Source organism: Bicyclus anynana, chromosome 8, assembly GCF_947172395.1.
Source record: "Bicyclus anynana chromosome 8, ilBicAnyn1.1, whole genome shotgun sequence".
In the NCBI taxonomy this organism is placed as follows: Eukaryota; Metazoa; Arthropoda; class Insecta; order Lepidoptera; family Nymphalidae; genus Bicyclus; species Bicyclus anynana.
The window spans coordinates 4,387,263-4,412,299 of NC_069090.1; the positions used below are offsets into that span (position 1 = coordinate 4,387,263).

The 25,037-nt window shown below is 34.0% G+C and overlaps 1 protein-coding gene across 6 annotated transcripts in view; it reads left to right on the top strand.

Moving 5' to 3' along the window:
* LOC112058626 (uncharacterized) overlaps positions 1-25,037 on the top strand; it is a 48,248-nt gene that overhangs the window by 9,302 nt on the left and 13,909 nt on the right. For 2 of the 6 annotated variants that reach the window (XM_052882944.1, XM_024099542.2), the window contains exons 1-4: positions 18,420-18,580; positions 20,073-20,237; positions 20,510-20,641; positions 22,896-23,000. In XM_052882944.1, coding sequence (XP_052738904.1) covers positions 18,520-18,580; positions 20,073-20,237; positions 20,510-20,641; positions 22,896-23,000 — 463 coding nt within the window. In that variant the 5' untranslated portion in view covers positions 18,420-18,519. Of the gene's footprint in view, positions 1-18,415; positions 18,581-20,072; positions 20,238-20,509; positions 20,642-22,895; positions 23,001-25,037 lie in introns of those variants that run through there. The other 4 variants (XM_052882947.1, XM_052882946.1, XM_052882945.1 and 1 more) reach the window with 3 other exon arrangements.

A 25,037-nucleotide genomic window follows, 5' to 3' on the forward strand; every position in this document is an offset into this window, starting at 1 on the left:
ATCGTAGACAGAGAAGCGTTAAACAAAAAAAAACCTAAAACTGCTTTAAAAACGCCTTATTCGAACGCTACTACGCAAAGATTACTGACAATCTGGCAGGGTGTGAGTTACAAGCATGTTGCCATGATAAACATTCTTAATTAATGTTGTCAGTTAATGACAAAAATACATTTTATTCAATTAATTTAAAAAAAATGCGGGATCCAATTTTTTTTTATTTTGGGTTTTAAGCTCTATATTTTATTGTCTTTTAAATTAAAAATAATATGTTCTGCTTAGTTGACAATCAGAATAAAGGCCCAGCCTCCATACAAAAATGGGACATGTCCTGTTTTTCTGTTTTCAGGTGAGTTAATGTGTTCATAAATATTGCGTATTAGTCTAATCATTGTAATAATACTAAGGAATAAATAATTCTGTTTTCAGAGCCACACATAGTTTCATTTGTCTATTAAAGTACTATCGTCTTATACGTATTTAAGTTATGATACAATTTACGGAAGATATCTAAAAAAATTAGAAACTAAAAGAATGTTTTGCAAACGGATTACAATATATAATAGAAAATTCAACACTGGATTTTTTAAACAATAAGAGGAAAATGGCGTATTGAGCAATGGACCAAAATTGAGTTAAATTTCCCCGCAATTTGGGTAATTTCCCACAAGTTGGCAACGTAAAAGTAAAAACTAAAGAGTTAAAGTCTATGGAATGGAAATTTCGCATGACGCCTCAGACGAATTATCTAGGTAATTACACATGGCGCAGCTTAGAACTGATCAACTGAATCGAGTTTAAAATCGATTAAAAATATAGGATAATACTGATAAATAATATATTCTGAACGACTGCTCTATAATTTTGTTATTATGTTAAATTATTGACTTTAATAAATAAATGCTTTATTTATAGTATCTCTAGAACTCGTTGCATTTTATTATTTATTAGTAAGTAATGGTAATTTTTTGACGTAATCGATTTTCTAACATCGATAACCTCTTTAAAATGTTTACCAGAGAGTATACAATTACTATGTCCAGTAAAAAAAATGTCTTTGAACTAAGTTAATACCCGTCACAGACTAATCGATTACGATACCCGTAGACAGGCCGGGTCAACTCTCGAACAAACTTTGGTTATACCTACGGGGGCTAGACCTGTGGTGTCATCATCCATACGGTTCTACCGTCTGGTAGTTGTAGCAATATTATTATCGTTAGTAGCTCACGCCTGACATAATATTTTGATAAATCTAATACATTTTTAGATTTAAATATGACTTTAATAATTGTATAACTACTTTTCTTCTACAAAAATATAGAGAGACACTCTCGTTGAATATTGTTTTAGTAACGCATGGGTAAGATTTTCTAAACGAAGTGTGGCAACCCCAATTACTTAATAAAAAATAAAAATGTTATAAAATGAAAATGGCGTCATTTCACCAAATATTTTATAACACAAATTCACGAATAATAAAATAAATGTTTGCCACGGCCTGTTAATATTTATGAAGACCTCTTCATGGATTGGATTTAAGCAACCTGCTGTGTAATATCCTCGCCATTCTTGATGTTGAGAAGATCTATAAGTCTTTTACGTTTCATCTGAGTGTTGTGGTTTTTCATTATGTTGAAAATAAGACTGTTAGTTCAAGTGTCTCTATAACTATGAAGAAGAACAAAAGAAAATGCTTTGAGTGTGGTTCTTCGCCTGCCGATGATCCAGAGAAGACCATACAGAGATTACCGAAACTTGATTCTACAAATTTAGTCTCCGGTATGTACCTACTTTAAGTTTTAGCTAATAATAAAATACTTTAATAATAGCTATTGATCAGATAATGATTACATTAGTTAGTTAATTAGGTTTCTTAGTAGTCTTCTCAAGATATGGAATTATTAATCCTACTAATTCTTATGAAACTCGTGCTCAATTATACAATTATGCTGGGTTTACACATAATGGTTTGTAGATGCAATGCACCCCAAATAACTGTCTGACCTGCAGCTGTCTGAATGTTTACTTCTCTGGATCTACTAAACAGATTTTCATTTGGTTATCACAGGTAGCTTAATCTGGAGCAACATAAGGTTAATTATGAAATGGTAATGAAAATAAACATCTGAGAAAAGCAAATTCCATGAACTAATTTGAAAGTATCTGTTACCAGAAGTAAATTTTTTACTATACCACTGTTCAATATTAAACCACAGGTATATGTACTAAAGGCAGGTAGAGTAAAATTTGAGTTTTATTTTTGAATCTATAATAAGTAGTTTATAATTATGTAATGATGAACCAGAACAATTTGTTAATTTGAAACTACAATTACAAGTTTTTATAATTATGTTAGGCACTAGGCAGACTAATGAAGAGTATGTTAGTTTACTTTGTACGAAAATCTGTTCTTTGACATAATTATAGAATAAGATGATAGGTGATGATGCAATCTAAGATGGAAGCGAGATAACTACTTAGGCAAAGGATGAAAATCCACACACATTTCTGTTTCTACATAATATCTTACCGGACGCTAAATCGCTTGCCAGTAGGGCCTATTAACTAGCCAGCCAGACATAGACCAGAAAGAAAACTTCAACTTTTGCGTAGTTAATCCACTGTGCTACGGAGGTCATTTCGGCAATATTTTTCTTGCCTTGATCTATAAAAGCTTTTGCCAATAATAAAATACATTTTTCATTGAAGGTTGTTTGAAAGAAATAGCTTTTAGCTATAAGACCTAAGCTTTGCACATTTTACTTTTTTTTTCTTTTTGACAATGTAGCTTCTGTGAACAGTTGAGGAATTCCCTCATTTGTGTTTCTGTTTTATCATCAGATTGCCTCCGGACATTTTAGTTATATTTCTCACCTGGTTCTTGTCAAGGTTTTGTAATAAATAATAATAACAAATGAACTAAGTAAAAATGGCTATGTGGTTAGTCTGTCTGCCGTAGAAGTAGGTGCAAGAGGATTACCAACAAAATCTTTCTATAACTTGTTTAAAGACCTTGGCATCTTTAGGACTGCAGCAACTTCTATGTAGAAGAAAGAGAGAAAGAAGAATAAGTATCCAAAGCTGCTCTTAGTAGGATCTTACCAAATTTGGCTAAGCAGGGAGAACAACACAAGTAGGGGAGTTTAATCAATTGTCAAGGAATTCCTTAACCCTACATCCTGTAGTCACAACTCCAGGACTCTGCTCGGAGTATTTCTCTCTACCAGGCGATGGACCTGGCACCTGCACGGAATGCTAAGATATTCATCTGTCTCTTCATGCGTAGTATGTTTATGTATTTTTAATTAAATTTACTCACTCTCTTTATTTCAGTAATGTCCAGATAATCAATGATTAGACTATTGAACTTTTAGAATAAATTTTACATTGAACTATGAATGGTTTGTCATCTACATTTTTAAAAAAGATTTTTTATATGTATTGGTGCTGTTCATAAATATAGCATCAGCTGAAACAAACTAGGCATAGTTAAGTTACATTTTATACAGGGTACTCGGGACTATTTCTCATAAATTCAAGGTGTTGACAAGTCCACTTATAGGAGCTATCTTAGCTACTAGTTTATATTGAGGAGAACTTTCCACCTAGATGGGTTGTGACTGTATTAGGGGTCTGGTGATGAAGACGAAGGACAGTTAAGAGAACTCCTCAACGGTTCACAGTAGCTACCATGTGTTGATAAATTTGTATTGATGAGAACTTTCCACCTAGATGGGTTGTGACTGTATTAGGGGTCTGGTAATGAAGACAGTTAAGGGAACTCCTCGATGGTTCACAGTAGTAATTAGTTTGATTCTAAGTCAGACACAATCAAATACAATGTTTTATCACGACTCATAGCAACATACCTTTGGCGCTAGATCAATATCTAGGATGATTTCACTAAAAATGGAAAAATAAAAATTTTTAATAAAAGAAATTCAACCAACTTCAAAAACATAAAACATACTGGCTAAACTAAAAAGCGAAAAATAATATTATTCTAAGTTCATATCATATTATGTTCTAACTGATGATCAGTTTGAAGGCTGTGCTAAACCGGTGTTGTTTTAATTTAAGCTGTTACTGAAAGAACTACATGAAAAAACACTTTCAGAAAAACCTAAATATTTATGATATTCTTACATGGCTTGAATTAATACATCATTGGGCTAGCACCACCTTCAAAGTGATCATCAGTTAGAACATAATATGATATTAGAACTTAGTATAATGTTATTTTTTGTTTTTTAGTTTAGTAAGTATGTTTTTGAAGTTGGTTGACTAGTTTTTATTAAAGTTTTTTAATACACATGTTCCTTAGACATTTTAAATTAATTTTCCTTATAGAACTTGGAGCTACCCTAGAGTTATGGGAAATACTCCCGAGCACCCTGTAGATGCTACTTAATCCTACTAATCCTTCATTCATCAGTATCGGTTGGTGGGCTTGGAGTTTATAAAGTATATATAATTTATTTATGAACATTCCTCATTCAGTTGAGCTTTTACTACCCATAACACAAGCTAAGCTTACTTTGGGACTAGTTAGTGATGTGTGTAATGTGTTAATATAAATATTAACCAACTTTCTGCAGTTTGATATACGCGGATAAAATATAGCCTATGATACTCAAAAATAACGTGGCTTTCTAGTGGTAAAAGAATTTTCAAAATTGGTTCAGTAGATCCAGAGTTTACCTGCTAGAACACCACTAACTTTACCTCTTTATAATACATACTAGCGGACGCCCGCGACTTCGTCCGCGTAAAAATTAAAAATTGACGTAAAAATACACAACCCCTACCCTACCTGTACCCTACCCTACCCTACCCTATACCTTCCCTACCTTACCCCTACCCTTAGCAAAATCGGTCCAGCCTATGAGCGTGGTGCGATGACAAAGGAAAATAGAGACTTCTATAAAATTATAATCTTTGGATCGCACAGGAACGGGAACCACGTAAGTAATTACGTAAAGTTAAGTAGCATAAATTCATTATTTATGTAAGCCTAAGTATATAAAATTTATAATTTTTAAAACACAAAAGGTACTATATCTGCTAATATATAGAAGATAGATATATGATGTCGCGGACTTCTTTGTAGAACTTTTAAAGATACATAAAGCCTTCATACATTAATTTCAATTTTACACAATGGTTAAGGCAGCGCATGCGAATAAGTCTGCTTAAGAGGATTTTCAGTCCGACCTGTATGACAAAAACTGTGTTAACTTGGCGAATATATATCATGCTAATATAAAATATAGCCTATAGCACTCCCCGATAATGTAGCATTCTACTGGTGAAAGAATTTTTGAAATCGGACCAGTAGTTCCAAAGATTACCCCTTAAAAAATGTGACAAACTTACAAACTTTACCTCTTTATAATATTAGTATAGATATAGATTAACAACCCATTTTCGGCTCATTGTTGAGCACGAGTCACTTCTCAGGACGAGAGGGGTTAGGCCTTAGTCCTCCATGCTGGCCCAATGCGGATTGGCAGACTTCACACACCTAGACAATTAAGAAAATTCTCAGTTATGCAGGTTTCTTCACAATGTTATGCTTCACCATTTAAGACATTTAATTTCAAAATGGGTTGAGTACATATTAGTATAGATTTTTATTGTGAGTTTCTTGAAAGAAGGAAATGCTCAATATTTCATAGACCAACCCAGGACTCAAACTCAGAATTTCATGATAGTTACACTGAACCAATAAAGCAGTTAGAGAGAGAGAGAGAGAGAGATAAATAAGAGTTTATTATGTATTAAAATTAAAATATATACCTAATGCTTTCAGCAATCCTGCTTCTTCACATGAATTTTACCCGCATGACGACGGTTTTTAATATAAAAAATATTTACACAATGTCTCAAAAAGCAATCAAAGCTTTGAAAAATAAACAATGTTTGCAGAAGTTCAGTACCAACAAACTCACAAAAAATGAGCCCAAATTTAGCATTACTTGCAAACCAGACTAAGAAATTTCAAGAAGATAATTTAAAAGAAGACAATAGAATAAAATTATATTAACACACAATGCTTAGCAAATATAGAATTAACAAATGGAGACCAGGCAATAGGTATGTTAAAATAGGTTACGTTTCATAGAAGCTATTTTAATCCTACACATCCATCATTCATCATTGTCTCCATATAGTAGAGGAGGTATGGAGCTGAGACCCACCACACTGCTCCAATGCTGTTGGTGGGCTTAGGGTGATAATGTTCAATTAATTAATAACCACTATCTGATGCTAATGATAATAATCGGCATTAAAGGCTTCCCAACTCCAAGATGAGAATTTTTTTCACATTTTTAACCTACTTCAAAAAAAGAAGGAGGTTCTCAATTCGAGTCTATGTTTTTGGAGTTTACTCCTTAAGAATCGATTTTTATATATAAGGCGCCCGGTATGAGAAAAATCCGAGGGGTAAAACCAACTGAACTAACGAAAAAGTGTCACGTTTTTGGTTTGGTTTTTCAGCACCTTTAGTGCGCAACTTTCTAATTTAGCTGTGAGTGTATTGAGACATACATAGGGTATGCTGTATAGGCGACTATACCTATATACTATATGTTATTGGGCTTGTTTGTTTAATGATTATATCATTGTAAGAGTAAAATATATAATGTGAAGTATATTATAAAGTCTATTAGTTATTTTACAATTCTATACATTTAGTCTTCTTTAACATAAGTATTACTAAAGCCCTACTCGATGTGCACTGTTTACCAACAAAAAAAAGTGTGTATGTTAAAAAAAACAAAAAGTTAGCTCGAAGCACGTCTCAATACTCGCGCCTTATAAGTGAAAGGTGCGCAACCGAGGTGCAGCAGGCCGCGGCGTGCGCACCCGCCTACAGCGTGCACATGGGTGCGATGTGCAAGTTGTTGGCGGCACAGCGCACGGTGAAAGGTGCTCAGAATAGGTTGCGCACAAAAAACGTAACGCATGTCATTTCATAACTTATTGGAGTTTACTCCTTAACAATCGATTTTTCATTTATACCCCTCGGTACGTTTTTTGTGCGCAACCTATTCTGCGCACCTTTCACCGTACGTAGCCGCCATAGCGTGCACATGCCTAGCGCGTCCGCACGCACGTGCACGCTGTTGGCGGGCGCGCACGCAGCGCTGCACCTCGGTTGCGCACCTTTCACTTTTCAGGCGTTGCTATTGAAAAGAGTAAACTCCATTCGTGCGTCGGAGCTGACACACTTTTTTTTTTAATCTAATATATTTCAGTAATGGTTAATTTTTAACAACAGCAGTTATTTTTTCATAATCTATTCTTCACATTTTTCACTTAATAAAATTACTTTAGTTTTCATTTGTTTTTAACTGGTGAAAATACACAAAATTTATTCTTTATGTTTAAATTTTCAGGTGTAGCAAAATAGAAGATGAAGGTCTAGCTGTGCCAGTCAGTGCTGAGCCACACAGTTGCTGCTGGCATGTTTGCAAAATAGCACAAGGTAACCTGCTTCATCGTTATTATCAACCTATTTAAACGGCATTACAGGGCCAGGCCTTATAGACAAGTGATTATGTAGCTCAGACCCACCACACTGCTCCAATGCTGTTGGTGGGCTTAGGGTGATAATGTTCAATTAATTAACAACCACTATCTGATGCTAATGATAATAATCGGGATTGAAGGCTTCCAAACTCCAAGATGAGAATTTAACTGAATTATTTTTAACCTACTTCTACGTTTTTATTTTCATAATCTATTCTTCACTTTTTCCACTTAATAAAATTCTTTATTTTTTATTTGTTTTTTAACTGGTGAAAATACATAAAATTTATTCTTTATGTTTAATTTTTCAGGTGTAGCAAAATAGAAGATGAAGGTCTAGCTGTGCCAGTCAGTGCTGAGCCACACAGTTGCTGCTGGCATGTTTGCAAAATAGCACAAGGTAACCTGCTTCATCGTTATTATCAACCTATTTTAACGGCATTACAGGGCCAGGCCTTATAGAAAAGTGATTATGTAGCTCAGACCCACCACACTGCTCCAATGCTGTTGGTGGGCTTAGGGTGATAATGTTCAATTAATTAACAACCACTATCTGATGCTAACGATAATAATCGGGATTGAAGGCTTCCAAACTCCAAGATGAGAATTTAACTGAATTATTTTTAACCGACTTCTACGTTTTTATTTTCATAATCTATTCTTCACTTTTTCCACTTAATAAAATTCTTTTAGTTTTTATTTGTTTTTTAACTGGTGAAAATACATAAAATTTATTCTTTATGTTTAATTTTTCAGGTGTAGCAAAATAGAAGATGAAGGTCTAGCTGTGCCAGTCAGTGCTGAGCCACACAGTTGCTGCTGGCATGTTTGCAAAATAGCACAAGGTAACCTGCTTCATCGTTATTATCAACCTATTTTAACGGCATTACAGGGCCAGGCCTTATAGAAAAGTGATTATGTAGCTCAGACCCACCACACTGCTCCAATGCTGTTGGTGGGCTTAGGGTGATAATGTTCAATTAATTAACAACCACTATCTGATGCTAATGATAATAATCGGGATTGAAGGCTTCCAAACTCCAAGATGAGAATTTAACTGAATTATTTTTAACCGACTTCTACGTTTTTATTTTCATAATCTATTCTTCACTTTTTCCACTTAATAAAATTCTTTTAGTTTTTATTTGTTTTATAACTGGTGAAAATACATATGTTTAATTTTTCAGGTGTAGCAAAATAGAAGATGAAGGTCTAGCTGTGCCAGTCAGTGCTGAGCCACACAGTTGCTGCTGGCATGCTTGCAAAATAGCACAAGGTAACCTGCTTCATCGTTATTATCAACCTATTTTAACGGCATTACAGGGCCAGGCCTTATAGAAAAGTGATTATGAAGCTGAGACCCACCACACTGTTCCAATGCTGTTGGTGGGATTAGGGTGAAAATGTTCAATTAATTAATAACCACTATCTGATACTAATGATAATAATCGGAATTGAAGGCTTCCTAACTCCAAGATGAGAATTTAACTGAATTATTTTTAACCGACTTCAAAAAAAGGAGGAGGCTCTTAATTCAATTTTATATATTTTTTTTCATAATCTATTCTTCACATTTTTCACTTGATAAAATTCTTTTAGTTTTTATTTGTATTTTAACTGGTGAAAATACATAAAATTTATTCTTTATGTTTAATTTTTCAGGTGTAGCAAAATAGAAGATGAAGGTCTAGCTGTGCCAGTCAGTGCTGAGCCACACAGTTGCTGCTGGCATGCTTGCAAAATAGCACAAGGTAACCTGCTTCATCGTTATTATCAACCTATTTTAACGGCATTACAGGGCCAGGCCTTATAGAAAAGTGATTATGAAGCTGAGACCCACCACACTGTTCCAATGCTGTTGGTGGGATTAGGGTGAAAATGTTCAATTAATTAATAACCACTATCTGATACTAATGATAATAATCGGAATTGAAGGCTTCCTAACTCCAAGATGAGAATTTAACTGAATTATTTTTAACCGACTTCAAAAAAAGGAGGAGGCTCTTAATTCAATTTTATATATTTTTTTTCATAATCTATTCTTCACATTTTTCACTTGATAAAATTCTTTTAGTTTTTATTTGTATTTTAACTGGTGAAAATACATAAAATTTATTCTTTATGTTTAATTTTTCAGGTGTAGCAAAATAGAAGATGAAGGTCTAGCTGTGCCAGTCAGTTCTGAGCCACACAGTTGCTGCTGGCATGTTTGCAAAATAGCACAAGGTAACCTGCTTCATCATCATTATCAGCCTATTTTAACGACACTACAGAGCCAGACCTTATAGAAAAGGGGTTATGGAGCTTAGACCCACCACACTGCTACAATAAAGGTTGGTGAGCTAAGGGTGATAAAGTGAAATTCATTGTGGATCACTATCAGATGTTAATGATAATGACCTGCACGAGGCACGGGAGTGTAATACAATCAACTTACCAACTCCAGGCTGAGAACTGTAAATTTCTTGGAAGAAAGAAAAACTCAGTATCTGATAGCCTGACCCAGGATTCGAAGCCACGACCTCGTTATCCAAAACCACATTGGCTAACCAATATTATAATACTAGCGGACGCCCGCGATTTCAACCGTGTGATGTTCAGTTTTTGAACATCCAGCGGGAACCATGTTTCTGGGATAAAAAGTAGCCTAAATATTGCTCAATAACTTCCTCTATCTTCCAATGAAAGTCCAATTAAAATCGGTTCAGCCGTTCCAAAGATTATCCCAGAGAAACAGAAACACAGACAGACGAAAAATTTAAAAGACCTTATTTGCATTTTAGTATTGTGTATATAACTATAATCACTTGAAAAAACTATTGATAAATTTCACTAAAATTAACTTTTATTCCTGAAAAAATCAAGGGAGATTTGTGAAAAACTGTATTTCACGCGGTCATTGTTGCTTGCCTCACCCTACTCAACTAAATTATTTTAGTGTACAACATGATTTTTTTTGAGACGAATATCTTACCAATTCATGGATTCACCATGTGAGTGTCCATCACGTGGCAGAGAGAAAAACGCTGAGCAGAGCTAAAATGGTAAGGTTAAAGAATTCCTTGACAATTGATTAACACTCCCCTTCTCTGCTCGTGTTGTTCTCCCTGCGTAGTAAGGTCTGCCAAATTTGGTAACCCAAATCTGCACTTCTAGAGAGACCAAGGTCTCTAAGCAAATTATAGAGAGATTTTGCTGGTAATCCTCTCGCACCTCTCTACGGCGTACAGAATAACCATATAGCCATTTTAATTAGTTCATTTGTTGGTCATAACATTTATTCAGTTTTATACTGTGGTCCTTTGGAATGTTAGTCTCCCACGGGACAGTAAGCTCTACAAGTACTATGCTAAAAGAAAATGTCTGGTTTAGATCACGAAATAGCAACATCCTCTGGGATTATCCTCTTAACTGGTAACAATAATAATTATGTAAAATGTATACCTTATCAGCCGATAGACGTCCACTGCTGGACATAGGCCTCTTGCATGGATCTTGTTGTGTTGTACTATACATTGCAAGGTAATGCCCATAAATGACCACGCTGGGCATGCGGGTTGGTCATTCGTAGGCCTACACTTCTCGCACCGGTATCGCTGCTGCCTGACACCGGTCTGTGGTACTTGTGAAGTCTAGCTGAATCAGAATGGTTAAACCGCCATTAGTCGGTCGCCAGAGCCTCGTCGGTCAATCTGCAGGGTACACCACGTGCAGGTGATGTTGGCAGTTAGAGAGGCTGATTGGTACTAGCCTCCCTCTTACACCCCATAAATGTATACTTCTTATTTATTTTTGCAGGTGCAGTGCATGCAATAATAATTATGTAAAATGTATAACTTCTGATTTATTTTTGCAGGTGCTGTAAAATGAAGATATATTGTTAAATATCATGAGATAGAAATAAAAGATGAAGATCTAGCTGTACCCGTCCCGAGCCACACTACTGCAGTCACGTTGCTGCTGGCATTTTTGCAAAATAGCACAAGGTAACTTGTTTTATTCATTCGGCTTAGGTTGATATTATTAGATTGATTAATGATCACTATCAGAAATGTTAATGATAATGACCGGGTTCGACGGCTTAACATGCTCTCTGAGGCACGGGGTGTGACACCACCAACTTCCCAACTCCAGACTAAGAATTTGTTAGCAGAAGCAAAAACTCAGTATCTCTTAAAGACAGAACCAGGATCTCGTGATCCAAAACACATGGACTAGCTACTGAACCAACAAGGTAGTTTTGACCTACTTAATAACAATGAACTACATGTTTCCTAGATACACTTACAGTTTTGTTTTTAAAAACTGAAATAAACACATTATAATTTCTCTTTAAGTTTGTGTGCAAGTTTGTGAAAAACTGAATTCCACATAGACGAAGTAGCGGGCGTCCGCTTGTAAATAATGTAACAAAATATCCATATTTCTATACTTTTCAAGGTTACAGCTGAGCTTCCTAAAATGATTTTTTGTAAATGGAGCAGAAAATAGACTAAAAATTTGATATGTCCCTGATGAGAATAGGAATTCTTATTATATATAATTATGTAAATATTTATTTTCAGTGCATTTTAAAAAGTCATGTTAAATGAAATTTTCTATTACAGGTCACAACAATTGATGTAACAAATATAATCAATGGACCAGGCACCTGCACCATGATTCTTTGGAATACTAAAATTCGTCTCTTTATGTCTGTACTTCTCATAATGAAAAATGTCACGTTTTTATGAAAGAAATAATGGAATCAAATAATAAATAAAACAAGCATATGCTGGAAGTCCTCAGAAACAGCTCCGACTTTGATGATTTTTTTAAAGTCATGTTTTTTATGTTATTTAAAATCAGAAATGTTTTGGTGGACGAAATTATTTAAATTGTTAAAAAATATCTATGCTATTTATACATATATTTTTTTTTTAAATACAACCGACTTCAAAAATACAAACTTATGCAGAAAACTAACAAACGAAAGAAAATATTATAATATTTTCTATCTATTGATCACTTTGAAGGCGGTGCCAATGGTCCAATTAATGTGCCGACAATTAGTTATCTATTGTTTACTAGCTATAGGGTTCGAATTGCTTTTTCATATGTTTAAAAGACTATCTTCGGAATGAACCCTTTATAATAAAAAAGTATTATCAAAATCGGACCGGTCTGACCTATTTAACCATTTATATATTCATTATATTTAACCATTAATTTTAGTATACAACCGATCGGTTGTATACTAAAATTGATGGTTAAACAATCAATCATCCCCTGTTTTCGTAATGTAAAACCAAGCATGTTAAACTGTTATCATGAGTAGTCCGATTTTGATAATTCTTTTGATTGATCATTCTTGATTGTTTTAGTTTAAAACCAAGCATGTCTTCGAATTCCGATTATATATTCGGATCCGATTCCGATTATATATTTGGGACCATTGTCGGTATATTCCCACAATGGTCCCAAATCATTATAAATTTAAAAAAAACGAAGATGACTGGTTATTTTCCCATTAATTGTATTGTAAAACTATGGTCCGATTTCGTAAATTCTTTATAGATTGTAAAGATATTTTGATTGTAAAGCTCCCATATAAATTTTAAAAAACAATTCCAATCCTAAATGTGCGATTGATTGTTTTCTCATTCATTTTAATGTAAAACCATGCATAACTTTTTATTGGGTGGTTCGATTTTGATTATTCTTTTTTTTATATTCCTAAAAGTCTCATAAAATGTTGGAAAACAATTTCAAACCTAATAGTAGGAAAATAGAAGATGATTAATTGTTTTCCCATTTATTGTAATGTTAAACTATGCGTAACTTTTTACTGAGTGGACCGATTTTGAAAATTCTTTACTTTTTGTAAAGGGTTTATTTCGAAGTAGGTCCCATATAAATTTCGGAAAACAATTCGAATCCTTAAGGTGGAAAAAAACGGTACGATTGATTGCCTACCCATTAATTGTACAATTGGCACCGGCATCAAAGTAATCAGTAGATAGAAAATATTATAATGTTTTCTTCAGCTTATTAGTATACTGCATAACTTTGTGTTTTTGAAGTCGGTAGTGTTTATTTTTTAATTATTTATTATATAAATAGCATAACTATTGTTAAATAGTATAAATCGTTCCATCCTCACTCCAAAAGGTTTCTGATTTCAAATAATATGAAGAAACAAACTGAACAAAAAAAATCATCAAAATCAGAGCTGTTTCTGAGGAGGTAGAGGGTAAATGCTCTATTGATTCGCCTAAAAGTAATATTATGTTATCGCATTAGGTTGTAAAGTTTGGCTAATGAAAGTAGAGACTGAAATTTTCGTTTTCATAATTTATTTAAATTAGTTTTTCTTTGTGAATACAAAGAAAAAACCTATACTATAAGTGTTAAACTCAGTTATTCGAATATTTGCACTATAATTTTGAGAATTTACTCCGATTTTTTAAAATTTGGCGGGTGATTTCAGTTTCTACTTTCATTAGCCAAATTCTAATAATTTTATTGTTTATGAAATTTATACTAATTAGAAAGAGGAAGGATTTGATTATTTGTTTGTTTGCATTAGACTCTGAAACGACTTTGCTGATTTAAAAATTTCTTACAGCATTATAATCATGGATTAGGCCATAATTGTTATCTCTGTATTCCCACGGGAACGAGAACTACGCTGGTGAAACTGCGTGACGTTTGCATAGTTTATCATATGTACAAATATCCCGACAATCTATATTTTTATGTATGAATTGGTTAAGTTATAAATAATTGACTTGATTTTCCCAAATATTTTAGTGAAGTCAAATACCCAATTGATGCATAGATATATTTTTATTTTGGTTTTCATTTTACTTTAAAGATAAAATTTAGTTTTAGAAGCAAAATGAATATATGTAGATTATATTTAAGGTGCTGATGTTTACTTAGTAATTGATTAAGTGCATAACATATTTATTTGATAATAAAGACATTTCAACTTGAAACTGTTATTCTTTCTATTGTTTAATTTATTATATACAATTACTTGTTACTAAAATATTGTGCTATTATATTGTTTTTAATATTTTCACAGTTCAGCTTTTGGGGACGGAGTAGTTTTAAAATAAATATTTTTAAAAATCTGTTTAAATTAATTAATTAATCGACAGAGTTTATAAATATCTGTTTAAATTAATTAATTAATCGAAATGGTTTTTAAAAATATTTATTTTAAAGCTATTCCGTCTACAAAAGCTGAACTGTGAAAATTTAAAAACAATATAGTAGCTTTGAATTTCCCGCGTTGGCAAATTGTTTCAATGGGGGCATTCCACAGATGGCGGTAATTTTAGTGCCACTTTTTTTGTATGAGGTTGGTATTCTTCTCCTGAGTAAATATGTTCCTTGCCCGTAGACAAGTTTCTGATGCAATAATAATTTATGCAAACTCTAAACATAATGGTTTTTAGTGTACCGTAGTCAACAAGGAAACCTTAAAGTTTCGCCATGTCTAAGCTCAGACTGGAGAAAACTGTAAATTACCATGAGTTTGTACATTGAAAATGTCGACAAAATCGTAAAATAAAATCTTTTTCTCGCCATCCTACATTATAGCAGCGTGGTGCTTTTAAGCCATTATACCATCTTGTATACGAGATTCTACGAGAGCTTTCCAATCTTGTAAACAAAGGGATCATTTACGATATTTCAGTTTACGGATCTAAATTTTCGCTGTTTTATAAAACAAATCACTTACATAGATCTTATTTGTTATAGTTTATCATTTGAACTATACAATATAGGTACACACTATTAACGCAATTTAATCAGTTTTAAATAGTAGATTGTTATACAAGGGGCTAAAAAGACTCATTTTAAACGAGGTATTTTTAGGCGAGACGTAAGGCGAGGGCCGCTAAATAAAAACCGAGTTGAGTTGAGGAGAAATGCAGCGTTCCTGCCTGTGGAATGCGTTCATTTTTTTATTTAATTTTTATTGAGTTGCAAATAGAGCGAGATTTGAAGACATGGGACATCCTGTACGGTGTAATAGCTTTGCCTTTTTCTCATGCGAAAGAAAAATAAAATTAAAAAGCGAGAATTTAAAAAACAATTGGCGTGAATAATACACACTTGATTTTTTAAAAAAAATTCTTGTAAAGTTGTGACCGTAACTTACATATTTTTTAACATTAATTGTTATTGTTGTCTTCATCTAGTGGTGATCCTAATTTGGAGATGGATGATATTTTCAATCTGTTACCATCAAAGTCCAGACGCATTTACTTAAATACTTACCTACGAAAAATTTAATAAGTGAATAAAACAACAACGAATGGATTCACTTACGAAAGGAGTTTTTTAAATTATTATCTCTCACGTTTACCTCACATACTCATTATTCATCTTCACAGTAGTCGGAAATTATGTTACCGGGTAAAAGTATCTCCCTTAATATCTAAAATTGTAGACTTTGTACATATAATTTTCAATTAAAATAAATCATTGAATATTGAACTAAACTATTTTATTTTCTCGCAATCGTAGTGAAAAGTAGAGTGTAACACGTGGGGCTAAACCCATTATAAACTCGGTTTCTATTTAGGCGGCCCTCGCCTTACGTCTCGGGCCCTAAAAATACCTCGTATATAATGGGTCTTTTTAGCCCCTTGTATAACAATCTACTATTGCTTTTCAAAAAAATGTGAAAAAGCATTCTCTTTTTACAGATTCTTATTTCAGAAATAAGTAAATATTGTTTTTTAGTAATATATGTCGCTTTTTGCTAATTCCACGATACCTACTTTATTTAATATTTTATTTAAACGTAGGTACTGTATTTTTATACTTAAATCTGAAAAATACTATATTATTCTGAAAAAATGTTTACGGCCCCAACACGGCCAGTAAGACCAGTAAGCCATGTAGTGCCCTATAAAATAGAATAGGTTGAGACTAGTTGAGACTTATCAAATAAATTTAAATATCTGTTTCATTACATCACGTAAACACTAAACGCTCTAAACCTTAACCAAACGGTTTAGTGTTTGACAAAATTAAATAGTTTAACGTTTATTCCTCTAATGACATCAATTTACATCGTGACGTCACTAAATGGAGGACAGCGTTTTTGATATTTTTGGACAAATTTAAAAAAGGAGTGAGTACGTAATTTTTAAACCACGACCCTCATCCAATATACCTACTACACGAAATTAATATTACAGAAATTAAATACGGAGTGCCTAGTGGGAGTTTTTAATGTTCTTGTGTACTGTGACGATCGCGTAAACGTAAACGTAAATTTTTAAGGAATTGAAACAGCGCCATCTAGTGGCACTACTGCACAACTATTTCAATTCCTAACATGAAAATTCCTAGTATGAAAACATTGAAAACTCCCACTAGGCACATAGATCACTTTTTGTGGTTATTTTGAAGGCGCGTAATCTAACATGTTTAAAGTATAAAATGTCGTTGATGGGAGGAGCAAAGGCAACCTTTTATAGCCTTCCTAAAATGTAAGTCTGGATACCGCAGGCTCTCAGTCCAACATAATAATAATTCACCGCGTTTAAAATGGCCAAATACAGTATGAGGACAACTTATCAATAATGACAGTAGGTAATTGGTTCCATATTTGGTTATTAGTCATGCCTAATACCCAATGATAATTTTATACTATAGATCGGTTACGTCCCTACAAAATCACTGCAAAAAGTGATCTGAATAAAAGGCTACAAAAACTGAGCGCTGTGTGCGCACAATTTTTTTGTTTTTTTGGTTTTAAAAAGAATATTTGCCATATTTTTTTGTATAATATGACCAATATTCCCATTCCCCTCCAACTAGTCGGGAAAGACTGTGCTAGGAGTGGGTACGACAATAGACCAACGGGCCGGGGATCGAACCACCACCCCTCGGTGATGAGTCCGACCGCTTGTACCGTTGAGCTATTGAGGCTTAGCAGGGGAGGCGTGGACAAGGAAGGCGTTGAGCCGACCTAAATGGAAAGAAATGGAGGAGGCCTTTACAAAGTTGCTGGTGTCACCTTAGATTTAGAAACTATATAAAATATGTATTAAGTTGTCTGAATAAAGGCTATTATTATTATTATTATTATTATTGAGGCTTACAAGGTGGTGTGGCTCGAAGGCCGTGCATCGTCTAACGTCGTTTCAGTTCGGCAGTGTTCGACACGGCGTTGTGTGTTTTATTTATTTATTCTTTTATTTTATATTGTTTCCTAAAGATAAAAATTACTGATTAAATAAAATAAATAAATAATTACATGTCGATAAAATATGCTATGCAATAGCTTTACGGCGACAGTCCCTGAGTGCCACACATATTTTTTTTCACTTTTGACGGCCTCCGTGGCGCAGTGGTATGCGCGGTGGATTTACAAAACGGAGGTCCTAGGTTCGATTCCTGGCTGGCCCGATTGAGATTTTCTTAATTGGTCCAGGTCTGGCTGGTGGGAGGCTTCGGCCGTGGCTAGTTACCACCCTACCGACAAAGATGTACCGCCAAGCAATTTAGCGTTCCGGTACGATGTCGTGTAGAGAGGGGTGTGGATTTTCATCCTTCTCCTAAACAAGTTAACCCGCTTCCATATTAGACTGCATCATCACTTACCATCAGGTGAGATTGTAGTTAAGGACTAACTTGTAAAGAATAATAAAAAAAAAACTTCCTGAACACAACTCGATATTGTAGACTATATTTAGATATTATTTGTTTAAATAACGTTTGTTGTTGACCACAGCTAACATTAAGATGTGGAAATTTCCTCTTTTGAGCACCTCATTTTTCATGACCTAGTAACACATCTAACAGTATTTAACATTATTGCTAATACCTAGTTGCTTTTCCTTCCCACAATAAACTATCAAACAATAAATGGATGTTCAATCGTACGTTAAACAAAGGTTAAACATGAACATCTGCTGTGTAGTCATTCTGTCTTTTAAATACTAAATAATTAACGTATATTGTGAATTTAAAATGTTAGCTTTATCTAATTTATGGATTATTTTCGCTGTAAATATTCACATGTTTGTTCAAGGTGAGAAAATTCAATTAGTTTTAATCTGGATTCAGAATCTATACTAATATTATAAAGCTGAAGAGTTTGTTTGTTTGATTGAACGCTCGGGAACTACTGGTCCGATTTGAAAAATTATTTCAGGGTTAGATAGCCCATTTATCGAGGAAGGCTATATATAATCCCCGTATTCCAACGGGAACGGGAACCACGCGGGTGAAACCTCGCGGCGTCTACTAGTTATTTAATAAATTATATTGAATAATTTTAAATTTTAAATGTAATTATTAATAATTGGCCAATGTGAGTCAGACTCGCGCATGTAGGGTTCCGTGGTATCTTTACTAATATTCTAAAAGGCAAAGTTTGTTTGTGTGTCTGTGAGGTTGTAGGGTAATTTCTAAATCTACTAACCAAACAAAATTCTTTTACTAATAGCCACATTATTTGTGAGTGACATAGATAACTGTAATTTTTTCCCTGTATTCTCATGGAAACGGGAACTACGAGGGTGAAACCGTGGGGTGTAATTATATGTTATACAGGCTGTCCCGTAAATATTACGACTTACTCTACAGGGATATATGATGTACAGTAGAACCCGTTTAATACGATTTCGCAGGGACCCAACTAAAAACGCGTCTTAGACGGGAAAGCGTATTAATTATACGGGATATGGGTGGGGGATAGTGAAAAGTATAACGACTAATATATACATACATAGTTATACAAATTAGTGTATTTGGTATAAAGACTACCTACCTAAATAAGCTTCTAAAGTAATCAATTATTCTGGTATGACAAAAAGATTTTGATGCATTAGCAATTACGAAATTTTCAATTAAATTTTACTTTTGCAGTGCGTCTTCAAAGTTGTCAGTTTAGAATCGCATCATGTCAAGGGTCGATTGCTGTCAGGGTTTTTCAGTCTTGTCCTGCAACCTTGTTTAAGGACATTTATGATGTCCTGATCTATCTGTTGTAATTTATTTGTCGCATTTGAAATAACACGCGTGTGACATGTAGGCGTATTAAACAGGATGACGAATCGTATTAAGCGTTAGGAAATGTATAAAAACATGTCTCAAATTGTAGGGACAGGCGTAAAATGACGTATTATGCGAGAAATCGTTTTATGCGTGATCGTCTTAAGCGGGTTCTATTTTGAAATCAAGACCTACTAAAATAACGCAATATACAGTAGGTATGTTAGCCGAAATTTTACGTTTTTTAAGTTATATTGATCTTTCTGCAACTACAAAAATCACTTACTTCTGAGCAATTTAGTCGTATTCTGTACTAAAAAAATTACATAAAAGTGAATTTTAAACTTGAAAATATTTTTTTTAATATTTGTTTCAAGTAACGAAACTTTTAGCGCGTTTAATCAAACAAACAAACAAACTCTTCAGCTTTATAATATTAGAATAGATTTTGAATAAGAAGAATTTGTTTCCTGACGAGGGTCTCCCAACCGCACATTTTTTTTTAATTTTATTACTTTTGATTTCAGTGTCATCAGAAAATAAATACAAGAATTTTCAGTGCGTGAATTTTAAAATGTTTGATACGTCATCCGTTAATGTTAAATTGAAAAACGTTCCTGGGTATATAATGAATTCTGAGCTTTATTTATATTACTTTGCGAGCAGAACATCGCGACTACTGGCAAATCAGAGTAAGTTTTTATCCCCCTTCGAACTCAATATTATTAGGTAACTAGCGTACTTGGTCAAGTCTTCGCTTTGACTTATGTGCACTTCTTCCCTACCTCTACCCTACCCTACAACTGCCTTACCCTTACCCCTACCCTACCATCTCGAGAACGGCTGAACCGATTTCAAAAGCGAAGCGAAGAAGAAGAATCTACATGAATGCGAACTTATACGAGTACCATAACAAAGAACGCGAACGAAAACTTGTTAACCATACTCGTAAGTGAAATTTCAGCTTTCTCAAAAGGACGGGATGTCGAGTTTGAAGTCGTCAGTTATACACCACCTAGTGAGTGTATATTATACGTCAAGCTACATTTGAGTAATAGAATTGTTAAGCAACAATTAATAAGATATTATAAAGATGGTAAGTTATATTATATTTTACTAACTTCCTTTCCAACAAGCAGCCGGGAGGGGGGGGGGGGGTCGTGGTCAGTAATAAAATAATGCACTACAACTTAGCAGAACACTTTTATATACATGACACAATAAGTGTTCTTTTCTTTAACAAAAAACAAAAATATGGAAATGCCCCCGTTAGAAAAGGCTCTTTATTTGTATCTTGGTATTATTTCTACTTCAGATTCAAGACTGCTTCAATACAATTTAATTCTATTTTTTTTATTCTATTTTTATAAAGCTCAGCTCAGTGTTAAATAGCCCATTTATCGAGGAAGGCTATAAGCTATATATTATCCCCGTATTCTTACGGGATCGGGAACCACGCGTGTAAAACCGCGCGGTGACAAGAATGTACCTACTCTTAAATGTATGACTATAACTAATAATTTTGTCAAACACTAAACAGTTATATAGTTTAGTGTTTACGGGCTTACGTGACATCTTGAAACAGATAAAATATAGACCATCATAGCCGATAACGGTTTGACTCGTATTGTCCAAAAAAATATGTAAAACTTTAAAATCTCAAAAAATATGATAATTCTTTTTCAATCTAGTAGAACGATAATAGGGATGATGACAGTTTTTTAAATTGTATATAAATTAGGAGTAGGTATGTTAAAAAGTAAAGCAATTTTAGCGGCGCTACCACAGATCCCTGAAAAACGCCCCATACAAGATGGTACGATTTAAAAGAGCGCAGCACGTCGGTACGATATGAATAAAATTCGAAGCGCAAACGAGACGCCGAATTATGACTTTCACGTGAGTGAAAAGCACGGAGCGATTGACGCGCGACGCAAATTTTATGACGTGAGCGCCAAAATCATTTTTACCTAATTGCAAGTAAATTAAACAACATAACGAAAAACAAAATGGCCATGTTCAAAATATATACCTAATTTTCTATACAAAACAAAAATTTAAGAAAATAAGTTTGCTTTTTCTGAGATTGAAAACAAAATGTGAGCAAAACATGTATTTTTCAAAAAAATAGACTATCGAGAAAAGTTTTACAAATTGTGTGTTTTGTATAGTCATAACGAAGCTAACACTTTGAAATATCATTTACCCAAATATCAGGCTCCTAACTTTTCCAGAATCTGAGATCCAGAACCATTTGTAACCACCAAATTAGATATTGCACACTCTTAATGACGTCTAGGTCATAATGATCGTTAGATTTGTATGGGTGTTCAAACAAAATCACTAATATGTTTATAGTTCATAATTATATTGAAAAATGTCGCATTTAATATAGGGTAGCTAAAACTGTAAATGTATGTGTTAATTTTCATCTAATTACGATAAAAGATTTTCAATAGATTTTGAAATTTTATAATCTCATTTATTTTGCGAATATCCAGACAATCTTTGCTTTTTATGAACAAATTAGTTAACATTGACCCTATTTACCCGAATGTATCACAAAAAAAAAACAAAATATTCAAACCTACAAGTCATCATCCCCATTAACAATTTATGACCCTTTAACAATTAAGTGTCAAGTATCAAGTAGACAATTTCGGTCTTTGTTGATGAATAACAACTCAACTGTTATTCTCCCGTATTGCCGAAATATCTAGTGATATCCTAAAACTTCTAGACTTGAATCATTGAATTGTTCTTGGGCCCAAGGACAAAAAATATTTAAAGCAATCTTTAGGACCTAAGTATAAAGGTCCCAAATTACAGTTAGCTTCAAATTATCCCGACTGCAAGAAGGGTTATGTTTTTCGCGCGTATCTTGTATGTGTGTAAAAGTATGCAAGTATGTATGTCTGTACGTATGTAATATTATTTATTAACTCATATCTTACAAAGCACTAAACGGATTTACTTAATTAAGATATCGTTAGATTTGTCTTAGTAACCCAAGTGTCCTTAAAGAGGGAAAGTTAAAAAAAAAAAAAACTAACACGACGATTGTGAGACGCTATAGACTCGAGGTGAAAAAAATAATTGTTTTTTCGCATATTGCGATATGGGTATCAAATTGAAAGGCTCATCAAGAGGATTTCAAAATTGTTTTTCATTTCCATATTTAAAAAAATCTACAATTAAAAAAACGTTATTTATTATTCGACTATTGACTTGATATTATACTGTTTGTTCAGTCATTCCATATTCAAACGTTTTTAAATATAAAGATGACCGAACAGAATGTCAGTAGGTAGTATTTAATTGTAAGTAATCTGTAGGTAACATGTTTTCAGGAAAAGCGGCCCGCCACCCGTGTATGAGCCATTGCATTTTAGAGTTTGACGATTGGACTGGAATACAGAACAAAACAACTTTAACGACGTCCGACCGCCATAATGGTAAATAAAGACACCTAGATTTGCAGTACATAATTCATTTTTAGCAGACTCCGAAATGGATTACAAAAATTAGAAAAACAATGCCGAATAAAGGTTATGATTTACAACATTTTTCAGGACAACTTAATAAACAAATCAATCTGTAACCAAAATAAGATTCTAGAATGGCAGAGAATAACCTTGAGTGAAGCCACGCACTTGTGAACGTTGTGTGTAGGGTTAAAAACGTCTTTGACAGTTAACAAACACTCCCATTTTCCACTCAAGTCACTCTCCCCGCTTATCCCATGTAACCCATAAAGAATTACACAACAAGTAATGTGGACGCCAGGAGCACACTGAAGCCGATTAACCGAACGATTAACGAAGTACAACCGATTGTCACCCCTCTCTAACTCCCTACTCTTTACGGAAACAAGTCGCGCCACCTAGCGTCGGCACGAGCCAACACGAGATCGAGCGACGTTATATCCGTCTCAGACTACTATTTCCAACATAATATTAATATTATCTATTTTCATATTATAAAATTTAAAAGAAAATTGAGCGTTGATAATGTTGATATCCTACGGGTTTATTAAAAACTAGTCAAGATTGTTTTGGATAATTACATTTGGGTGATGAATCTTCCACTTGAGTTTGATCCATTAGTTGTGGGACGCTCTGTATACTACTAGATAAATAAACAATAATAATATTATGCTCCAGACTGAATTGTGTTTTTTTCGGCCACGGCGGCCAATCTCATTTTGAGATTAACCATGAACGCAGGAGATATTATAGTGCACAAGTGTGTGCGCAAAGCACAGTTGCACTCAACTTTCAGATTTTTACGGGATAATTTTTCACGAAGAGTCACTTATGGAGTGACCTTTAACTAGAAACATTATCTGCTATGAAAAATTCAGTTTAAGCGACTGATCACTGATAGATGTAACTGAACACAAAAAAGAAAGAGTTTTTTTTTTTATTATTTATTTATTTATTATTATTAAATTTGTTTTGCTTTAAGGTCCAACTCTATACCTCATCCATATTGGTTCAGTAGTTTAGTCGTGAAAAAATATTATTATTTATGTATTTATGTGTACCAATGTTATTTTATGTAAGTACCTACTAGTGGGCCCGGTTAATGACTTATGTGAATTTCATCCGAACTTCTACCCTACCCCCTACCGTGCCCTACATTACCCCTATCTACCGAGTCTATGGTTCAGTTGTTACTGCTGTTGTTCTCAACAAAGAGGCCCTGGGTTCGATTCCCAGATCGGCTCAGTTTAGGATTTTATATTTCGTAATTGGCCCAGATCTGGTCTGTTGGTAGAAATCGGCTGTGATTAGTTACCATCCTTCCAGCACAGACGTGCCGGCAACTCGGCAAGCGATTTAACGTTCCGGTATGATGACGTCGAAGGTATGGTGGTAGATATGGGTAGAATAAATTTGTACCTCCTTCAAGCACCTAAGCTCGCTTCTTCCTTTAATTGCATCGCCACTTAACTCGTCAATGCCAAAAAATCATGTACGAGTATGTATTTGATTTTTTTTTCTTAGTCAGCGCCGGCCTGAAGTACCTAAATTTTAAAATGGTGCGAGATCCATTTATGGGGCCTCTCCTGTTTGCTCCTAATAATATGTAGATAGAAAACCTATAACAAATTATGAGTTTAAAGTAAGAATGGAACGCAAAGATCTCGACACTCTGTTATTATATCTACTGTCTGGGGTGACCAATTGAAAATCAGGCGCAGTACCGTCTACGGTTGACTAGGATTATCATTTAGGCGCTCTCTAGCATTTGGCGCCTGGAGCAATTGTTCCGTTCGCCGTATGTACCTACAGGTCGGCCCTGTCTTTACATCAGTTTCCATTAAAAAAAACCTTTATAAGTTCTTACGTAAAGGTTTCGCTTTTAAATATCACTCTATATCTTGCTTAAAGATCTTGACCTCTCTAGAATAGTTCTTTATTAGAATGGGGGAAATCTGCTCTAATAGGATCTTACCAAATTTGGCTAGGCAGGGAGAACAACACGAG